Consider the following 10,825-nt stretch of genomic DNA (forward strand, 5'->3'; position numbering starts at 1 on the left):
CATCAATGGTTACAGCAGTCAGACAGGTTTGAAACAGGAATGTCCATAGTCGTTCAACTGGCACCGGGAGAGCTGACGGAAACTTAATTCTGAGAATCTTTGATACGACCACCATCACCTTCTGAGACGAACCGTTTACGGCCCCTGAAAGAAAAAAGCAGAAAGGAGACATATGAATAGGGTGGGGGTAAATAGAGGAAACAGAAGGGAGAGACAGGAGACAAAAAAAAATAGGGTGATAGAAGACAAAAAGAAAGGGATACAGGAGACAGCAGAGAAGAAGGATATAAACAGCTGTAAAAGTGATAAAAAGGGAAAAACAAGAGGGATCATAATTTATTTGAATGTAATCATGTGCACACACACACATCAAACCAAAAAGCAAACTTCCAATTGGTTCACTAAGACAACCAACACAACAACTATGAACCTTATACTTCTAAAAATGTTATGATACACTATCAACAAAATATACACCATCCACACTCAAGCCAACCATTAAAGTCTCACTGCCCCAGCAAGGCCTTGCACTAAACACTCAATCCTTATCCTTTCCCAGATTTTCTACAGTTGTCAACCTGTCTAAGACACATCAAGGAAAGAGCCACAACATAAGCACTCAATCTGATAAAAAATAGCAGCCAAATTGCTCTTAAATCGCACCCTACTGTTTTAAAACAAACATTACATAATATGATGTTGGTGTGAAATTTCAGCAGCAATTTGGGGAGAGGGCCACATCATCATGTCAATTACATCAACGCCAGTGTCCAACTGGTACTTAACCCCAAAAGGATGACAAACAAAGTTGATCTCAGCAGAATTTGAACTCGGACCATAAAGATGGACAAAATGTTACAAAGCACTTTAACAATTCTACCAACTCACCACTTTATTTTACACAATATTATCTGATGAATGACCAATGGTCTGACAACTTCCCAATCAAGATCAACTTACGGTGAAACAGGAAATTGGAGATTCATGAGAACACAACACGCACTTCCAAAACCTTGCACAGGTATAAACACAAACAAACAGTAACCCAGATTGAAAATATATAAATACAAAGAATAAAAAGGAAAGAACTGACCCCAACAGATTTTTGTGATAAAAATACTGAATGTTGTACAAACCTCTGAGGTAGCTCTTGGTACAATTCTCTGGACAGCACACCAGACTTAAAGCACATTGTTGCAAACTTCTCCAGAATCGTATAGGCAGCAGGAACATCTAAACAGATGTCTGGCATTGCCTCATAGACCCTTCGGAATCCCTATAAGAGTTGAAAATAAAACAGACACAAGGCAATGGAAGAGAATCTAGTGATGCTTCAAATATCTCAATACATGACTGGTATTAAGTTTATTGACCCCAGGAGGCTCAAGAGTAAAACTGACCTTAATGAGATTTGAACTCAGCACGTGAAGGAAAGTAACTAAACACAAAGCATTTGGTCCAACAATTTCACTGCTTTTTACAGTCAAACAACTTTGATTTTTAAATTTTTGTACAAAACTAACAATTAAGCAACAGTTGATAATAACGTCACATATAAATATTATTCCTTCATTCCTTCTACATCTGTTTATCCATGATAGCATGAGTTAGATACATACACACCAATTATTGAGGCAGTGTTTTACAGTAAGATGCCCTTCCTAATATTAACCCTTACCTGCTTTTCAAATAAGGCATCTTTTAAAATTCCACCTTCATTTGGAACTGCAGAGTTAGAGGAGAGTTTGTAGACAGGAAATGCCAACATGTCACTGTTTTTAGTTCAATGCAGTTTTCAGGACATACTTCCATCACAGTATATACAAAAAAAAAAAAAAAAAAAAAGCACCCGTTCTGATGCCACATATAAAGCACCTGTGCTGACAGCATGTACAGAGCACCTGTACTGTTGCCACATACAAAGCACCTTTGCTGGCGTCCCATACAAAGCACCCAGTCATAGAAACCATGCCAAAACACAGTGGAGCCTGGCGCAGCTCTCCGGCCTTGCCAGCTCCTTGTCAAACAATCCAACTCCTGCCATGCATGAAAAACAAACATTAAATGATGACAAAATAATCAACAATGATTAAAGAGACATTTACAAGTCCTAAAACAATTCATTAAATTTGGATTAGTTAATAATACTAACCTGACTCATTTGTTCAGGAGTAATTATCACAGCAACACACAAACTTTTAAGCAGTTTACACATCATTTCAGCAGCTCTGTCACTGGAGTCTTCAAGGACCATAACAGTTGCCTACAAAAAGAACCAACAGCCATCTTAGTTGAAAACTTCAACAGAACCTTCAACTGTTAAAATTCTTTTTATATGTGTAAATGATAGCTCGTTAACTTTATTTTGTTTCTTTTTTTTAAATATACATCAGTTCATTATCTTTTTTTCATTAAACATGGCAGTTAATTAGCAATCTGCTTTTTAAACATTTGTTATAAAATGTCAGCTCACTGCCAATTTGCTTTATATCCAACTTGTCAGCCAGCAACAATCTGTTTCATAAAATACGTCAGCTCATTAGATATTCATTTTATCATTCACCCACAGCAATGTGGGGCATGCACTGTCGCAGCATATCGCTGCATCCGCCACGTGCTGGTGTTTCCTGCTGGACGATGTCTGCACACCAATTGGTGTGACAACCGTCCAGCCTGTGGGTCTCTTTGTGGGGTCACTGCTGGTGAGGTTTTTACAAGGTTAGAGTGCAAATCCTACCTTGACCACCTTCAGTCACCTTTTATATGCGGATGAAATGTTGGGTCTTTTTTTTTTTTAATGTGCTACTGGGTGAGCACATGGAATGTGACCAACTGAAAGTAGTAGTAGTAGTAGTAGTAATAGTAGTTACTAACCTCATAGACTAGTTCATGGTGAAAGTGTGGTACATCCAACTCTTGCAGACAGCGTGTAGCTTCAGCTATATCACCTGAGGACATGTACTCCTTCAATAACAGAACAATCTGGAACAACAACAAGGTACTCACTACTGCAATTTTACATACACACAAGGCATATAATATATATATGGGACATCTAATACACACATACATACACAGTATCTAGACGGTATGCAGTATGTGCGCACACACACACACACACACACACACACACACACAAAGGTATCATCCCATACTTTCACATATACACATGCCATAGCACACACACACACGCATGCACACACACACACACACACAGGGTACTGTCCCGTACTTTCACATATTCACATGCCATAGCACACACACACACAGTATCATCCAGTACCCAAACTATGCACACACACACACACACACACACACACATACATACACATACACCCAGCATCTCATGTATACATCTAGCCACACGCACCCAGCATATCATGCGTACACAAACACACAAATGCAAGGTACAATCCAGCACCCGCCTACACACTAACAACACTATCAGAAACACAATCCCCACCACCACCTCTACTTACCTGTTTGACAAGAAACTTTACAGGTCGCACACCACCACCAGTTCCCCATACTGTGTCTAACCTCACAATTCCATGTTTCATAGTTAACAAGATGTCAGCTTTATCAAGGGCCTCTCTGCAAATAGAGAAATAAACATTTATAAAAAAAAAACACAGAACAAAGAACAGAGCTTCGAAACAGTTTCTTAACATGCTAAGCACAACAACCAAGTCTTTCTCAATATACATCCCACTACCTTAAACATAGACATGACACACAGACTTATGCACCCCTAGATACACAAGGGAGTTTGAATAAGAAAACAATTTCAATGAAAGGTGTGCTGGATCAGAGCTGACCTGTGGTTAAACATAACAGTTGGTAGTGACTCAGCTATTAGAGCAAGGTCATCAGCATAGAGGATCTCCCAAGGGCATCCTGTCTTGAGTTCCTCTGTCATTGCTTGGAGGATTATGATAAACAAGAGGAGGTTGAAGACTGACCCTTGGTGAACCCCCACTTCTACCCTGAATTCTTCAGTATACTCGTTGCCAACCCTCACCTTACTGACAGCATCTCTGTACATGGCTTGTACAGCTCTCACTAACCACTCATCTATCCCTAGTTTCCACATTGACCACCAGATAAGGGACTGGGGTTTTCTCCATGTCAATGAAAGCCAGTTGGTGAATGCTGCCATAATCCTTGCCTTCAGTTCATCTTTGGTGTTACAAGGAGTTTTGTTGGTCTCTTACTCAACTACGCCCCACACATAATAATCAAGGGAGTTGTAGTCTGGGGAGTTAGGTAGCCAAATGTTAGGGGTGATGTGGTCATAGAAATGTCTGACAGCCATAACTGGGTTTTCCTGCTTGTATGACATTGGTGCAGAGTCCTGTTGCCAGACACAGGGTCTTCCAGCAGCCACCCTCTTGACTCAGGGCACTTGATGTAGGCCTCCATGTTGTTGAGGCCTTGTGGGAAGATGAATGGAGGTATAATGTTGCCATGATGTTCACTGGATGTTTGATTTTTATCACTCTTGGTAAATTTCTGGCAGAATGAACTTTGTCATGGTGCAGGTTTTCTCAGACGGTGCCCAACTGACCCTACTATACTGTGTAGTTGACAAAATCAAAAATAAACAATGCGCATGCGTGAAATTAAAAATCTGAAATGGCAATTTACCCATCACACCCTCTGTGTGTGTGTGTGTGTGTGTGTGTGTGTGTGTGTGTGTGTGTGTGTGTGTGTGTGTGTGTGTGTGTGTGTGTGTGTGTGTGTGTGTGTGCGTGTGTGTGTGTGTGTGTGTGTGTAAAATTTGTATTAGGAAAAGCATAGAACCCTTGTCAAAACAAACAGCCCTGTGTCTTGCCAGCTCTTGTCCAAACTGGCCAACCCATGTCAGCATGAAAAATGGATGTTACATGATGATGATGATGATGATATTGTCTCTATACATACCTGGCATGCGGGCAATCTACTTTGCCTTTGTAACTACTGACAAACTTTGGAGGCAGACAATCATCAGCCACAGCTCGAGCAATAAACTGACCAACAACCTGGATAGCAGCAACAAAATAAGAACAGTTGTTAGTTAAACAAGCAGTTAACATAAAAAACTAGTAAAAAACACAAAAAAAAAAGAAGTCCCAAACTATATTACTTTACATTCAGCAGTATCAAAATATAAACCATGAGACAAACCCAACATTGACATGAAATCAATCTTATACAGTGGCCACATAAGACAGCAGTGCAATATATTATTAGCCACATGAGAGTACTTCAGTCCATTGACTGCAGAACACAGCAGAAAGATTGACCCCCACCCCACCCATCTTGATATTTCAATTTCTGCAGCTTTATTGAGAGAGAGAGAGAGAGAGAAAGAAGGGGAGTATGTTTGACTCTGAAAAATGCACCTGCTTGCCATTCACTGGATTTTAAAGCAACCAGGCCAAACTCTGTTAAGAATGACTCCAGATGCTGCAGATAGACTGAATCATCCACACTGTACTCTCCACTTGTCTAGGTTTACCATAAAGTTAATTCTGATAGATTTATACACAGAAATGTATTAGTACATTTGCTTTAATTGTATGTCTAGTGGCAGCAGCAAAAGTGTTACTAACAGTAAAGTGACTTAAAACATGCAGAGTATGCCACTGACATTCACTCTGAATTGATATATTTTCTTAATGAACAATTTTGTTTTACTTATTTTTTCATCCCATATATTTTTTTTTATTAATAGTCAAGAAGCTTGCTTCCCAACCACATGGTTCTGGGTTCAGTCCTGTTTTATGACATCTTGAACAAGTGTTTTCTACTACAGCCTCAGACTAACCAAAAGCCTTGTGAGTGGATTTGGTAGATGAAAACTGAAAGAAGCCAGACCTTGAGATATATATATGTGTGTGTGTGTTTTGGCCCCTCACCACTAGTTTACAACCAGTGTAGTGCATTTACGTCCCCATAAATTAGCCATTCAGCAGAAGAGATTGACGGAATAAGGACCAAGTTTTAAAAAAAAGTACAGGAGTTGATTCCTGAGACTAGAAATTCTTCAAAGGTGGTACCCCAGCATGGCCACAGTCTAATAACTGAAACAAGTGATCCCTAATACCGAAGCCAAGCTGAGAGTGGGGTATATAAACTGAAACTAAAATTCAGCTAATGAAAGTGAATGCAGTGGCCAACTATGTTACCATTCCAGTGAATGGCCTTCAAAAATGTAGAGGAAACAACTTTGAAAAAGGTGCTTTGCTATCACTTACCAATGGCGCTTCTGGTGCATCTAAGGTTAACTCTGAAAGGCTTCTTAAGACATTGTCAAAACCATTAGCTATGTCTTCATGAGAGAGATAATCTCCATAGAGATCCGATATCAAAACAGATGTCATCTCCCTCTGCAATCCTTTCCGATCCAGAGCCAGATTTATAGCCATCTCAGCAATCTGCGGCGTGTACTTTGACATGTTTAAATCTTCAAGAGAGTCCTGACAAAGACACGAAATAAAGCAAGTTTAAGGACAGATTGAGGAATCAGACTTTCCAAGGAATTAATTGTTTATACATTTGTTAGATCAGTGCATAAAAACATCTCAAAGCTACAAGATAATCCATGATTAATTCAAAACAATGTGAATAAATAAGAATGACATTTGACAGATTGATCCGAATGCTAAAGGGTTTCAACATACTAAGAAGAAAAAGGCTCAAACACTCACCTTGAAATCACCTGTGTCCCCATGTTCAAAATACTCAAGTAGAATAGGCTCTACCAATTTTGTGACTTGTTCATCATCTATTTCAGGTTCCGTTTCCTCCACAATGTATTCATCCTGCAGAAAGAAAGAAAGAAAAAACAATAGAAATATATAACATAATAAAACCTCACAGGAATACACTGATCACTGAGGGAGGGGACGGTGGGGTATGACGGTAAAGGACATTCCTGTCTGTATGGATGGCCAGTATTTTACTTAGCTTCACATGTCTTAAGCACAGTAAATTGCCAGAAGCCTTAGTACCTTGTCACCTCCTCTGTGAGGATCAACCCCTGAAGATCTCTCTCACACACACACACACACACACACATTGGAATTTGGTTCAACAATCAATTGGAATATTTGTTTACTAATTTAATGAACAGCCTCTCATTATCTAATGTACTACACATCATCATTCACATCAGATGGAGACAAGGAAGCATGGTTGTGATTTTGGTTCAATTGAGGAACTTGCTTTCAAAACCAATAAAAGTGCATATTTGGTCAATTTCATGATAACCATTAAAGTACCATCTGCAAGCTGCTGGCTTCATGCACGTGAAATGTTTCTCAGTCAAACTGGGACAGATGCCATATAGACAGGAGGCGAATCTTGGTCTTCCAATCAAAATCACATATATTCAGGTTGTTGTTTTAAACAATGACTCAAAAGTCATTCCAATGCATAGATCTGGTTTTGGAAGGAAACTCTTCAATTATTAAATTAATACAACAAGAATAATTACCTGGCTTTCAGGATCATAATTGGGATCACGGACATCTGTACAAATACCATCTTCATATAACTCTTCACCGGGAAGTCCCCAAGTGCCTTTGCCACCACCACCGCCTGAATGAGAAAAAGACATGAAATAAACATGTATGCAAGTGTGTTGTACCTAAATGATTTACATATCAATTAGACACCCAAGCGTTTGATCAGAGACACCAATTAGATCCAGCAATATACAGACATGCAAGTCTAATCTCAATGAACAGCATAAAGACACAGTCACTACACACATCCAGCCTTTCATTAACCCTCCAGCATTTAATCTGACCGTATCTGGCTCTCAAATATTCTACTTTGTTTTATGTTAAAACTGACTAGATCCACCTTCTCACCCCTACCCTACAATGTCATTCTTTCAAATTTTGACATAAAGCTAGCAATTTTTAGAGAAGGACAGAACTGATTAATTATATCGATACCAGTTCTCAACTGGTATCGATTAAGATTGACCAGCGGCTATTGTTTAGCTGCAGGTCCAAGGTGACAGAAGTCAGTGCAGTGGTAGAGAGGGTAGCATTAGAAAAACCTTGCTTACCTCCCTTGAACCAATGATCACGCAATCTGCTAGAAATGGCAGCTAAATCTCACCCGATTATAGTTCAAATTCTATTATTCCTTCCCTCCTTTCGCCTCGGAGCTGATAAAAGAGGAGTCATTCAATGTATCTTTAATACACTACAATCCTTCCTACAAAACTCCGTGTCAATGTCTAAAACATCCAACGAAAACTGTCAGGAATATTTGGTTAACATCCTTCTGTTCTGTGGTTCAATTCTCACTAAAGATATTTTTACTTTTCACTCTGAGATATATAAAAAATAAAAAAATCAATGGCTACGTTGTTAAGAAATTTGTTTTAGGTTTGGTGATGCTATTTATTACATTGTATATGGAATTAGATAGACAAAACATCTGTGTTCACCACTTCACAGCCGACGTTGGTTTGTTTACGTTCCCTACCTACGCGGTTTGGCAAAAGTACCCGATAGAATAAGTGGTACCAGACTGAAAATAAATACTAGGTGATTTGTTAATTGAACTCTCCAAGACTGCTCCAGCATGGCTGCAGTCCAATGACTGAAACAAGATTGTGTATACATACATGTAGGTGTGGGTAATAAGCATACTTCCGAACCACATGGGTTTCAGTTCAGTCCCGTTGCGTGGTATCTTGGGCAAGTGTCTTGTACTAGAGCTCTATACCGACCAAATCCATTCACATGGCTTTGGTAGACGGAAACTGAAAGAAGCCCGTCGCATCTAGCAATCTCTGTGTGTGTGTGTGTGTGTGTGTGTGTGTGTGTGTGTGTGTGTGTGTGTGTGTGTGTGTGTGTGTGTGTGTGTGTGTGTGTGTGTGTGGTGTTTCTCCACTCCCACCATTTGACAACCAGTGTTGGCGTGTTTACGTCCGTCACTTAGCGGTTCGGCAAAATAGAGTAACAAGAAAGTACCAGTTTTTAAAAAGTAAGTACAGGCGTCGATTAGTTCGACTAAAATTCTAGACAGTGCCCCAGCATGACCGCAGTCAAATGACAAAGATACACACACACACACACAAATGTATGTCTTTGTCATTATTCAGTTTATTTCAAGATTTCTTGCCAACAGAGAAAGAACCGGGTATTTTTATTTGTTTCTATGAATGTCTGGGCGTACGTACGGTCAGTTTGGAGAGAGAGACACAAGCATTGAAAAGTGGACGTGTTTACACTTGGAATGCTTTTGAAGACAGGTTTGTCAATGAAGGCCAACTCGGAAGCTCAACAACACCCCAGCCAACAGCTCTACCAACTGCATACTAACTACGAGCCTACAGTCAGAATATCACTCGCTGTACGTCACAACACTGTAAACAGATGCGGTAGTGAAATGGTAATATTACACACAAACACACACACACATTCTCGAAGCTGATGATTCACTCCATCGCTACTCGTCGTGATTCTCCGGACGACAAAAAGATGAATGCGTTCATATGCGTGCGAGTGCGCATATATACATACGGTACACTTGACCCCCATAAATTGAACAACTACAGTCACACACGTGGTGGTATTTTTCAATAATAATGAACAGAAGCTGTAACAACAACAGCAGCAGTAGCAGTAGTAGTAGTAGTAGTAGTAGTAGCGGCAGCAGCAGATCGTGGTGGTGGTGGTGGATGAGCGTATGAAAAGAAACCATCTCCTCCCGATCACAATAAACAAACATACACACAAACACGTGTGGGGAGGGAGAGAGAGAGATGCAAAAGAGCAATTTTGATTGGTGAGTTTGTTCATAGCACTGATGTCATTTATAATGAGTTGCATGACAAATGAAGATGATGATGATGATGATGATGATGATGGTGGTGGTGGCGGTTGTAAGCGAAATAGTACGACCGACTATTTACCCTCAACTCGACATTATTGTAATTGTTGCCAACCACCACCACCACAACAACAACAATACTGTAACAGTAGCCACTACAACAGCCAGCGGTGTAGTAAGTAGTAACAATAACTGACATCCCAGTATGCTCACCATCACTAGCACACTATACACTATGTAACTATTGCGTCGTGGACCACCACTAACACTACCACCGACTACACGCTGGCAAGTTACTCGACCTACAAGAAATAACAACCAAATCTCACTCCAAATCAAACCCTATAGGGTGACGATGGTTAGAACGCCTTTGATCATAAGTTTGTTCGCTCAAGGATGACCTGGGGCTGAACACCATATACGACATCACATTATGCAGCAACAAAGCAGTGAACCAATCTCAATATGTAATTAGAAGGCAGTGAACCACTACTAACAACATCACCACGTGCTGTAGAAGTTTCTCCTCAGTCGACATACGTTTACGTATTCTGACATAAATTAAACAACCACACACCCAAAACTGACGTTATTGGAGAGGAGGGGGTGAGCAAAGTTTGCAGCTCATCTCCGCCACATCACGTAGGCCCTTTTTCTAACATGCTTCGTTTTAGAAATGAACGACGAGGTGGGAGGAGGGGGCTGGGCAGAGAGAATTTGTCTTCCTCCTCCACCTCCTTCTTGGGGCTGGAAGCTTTACATAACGATGGTCTATTGAGAGCAAGACTGCTGACACCTGAAATTATTATTATCATTTATGAAGAGGGCAATGTCCCCTGTGACCTTTCCAGTTTGATGTAGGGCAGAGAGAGAGAGTTTGAACATCTGTCAGATCGACGGATGCAAGGGAAATGTGGACAGAGCTGTTACTGCTTTGAAGATAATGACAGGGTAGAGACTAAGAGTAAGGTTTGCAAGGGGGGGG

The 10,825-nt window shown here is 40.2% G+C and overlaps 1 protein-coding gene across 1 annotated transcript in view; it reads right to left on the reverse strand.

The window, feature by feature from the left end:
* Positions 1-6: 6 nt before the first annotated feature.
* LOC106868596 (programmed cell death protein 4) overlaps positions 7-10,825 on the reverse strand; it is a 30,850-nt gene continuing 20,031 nt past the window's right edge. The window contains exons 3-11 of the mRNA XM_014913930.2: positions 7,481-7,584; positions 6,693-6,806; positions 6,240-6,461; positions 4,924-5,021; positions 3,480-3,594; positions 2,875-2,982; positions 2,153-2,263; positions 1,137-1,276; positions 7-144 (exon numbers count right to left, since the gene is read on the reverse strand). Of these exons, the coding sequence (XP_014769416.1) occupies positions 84-144; positions 1,137-1,276; positions 2,153-2,263; positions 2,875-2,982; positions 3,480-3,594; positions 4,924-5,021; positions 6,240-6,461; positions 6,693-6,806; positions 7,481-7,584 (1,073 nt within the window). The 3' untranslated portion in view covers positions 7-83. The remainder of the gene's footprint in view (positions 145-1,136; positions 1,277-2,152; positions 2,264-2,874; positions 2,983-3,479; positions 3,595-4,923; positions 5,022-6,239; positions 6,462-6,692; positions 6,807-7,480; positions 7,585-10,825) is intronic.

The sequence above is a fragment of the Octopus bimaculoides genome, chromosome 14 (genome assembly GCF_001194135.2).
Source record: "Octopus bimaculoides isolate UCB-OBI-ISO-001 chromosome 14, ASM119413v2, whole genome shotgun sequence".
Taxonomy (NCBI): Eukaryota; Metazoa; Mollusca; class Cephalopoda; order Octopoda; family Octopodidae; genus Octopus; species Octopus bimaculoides.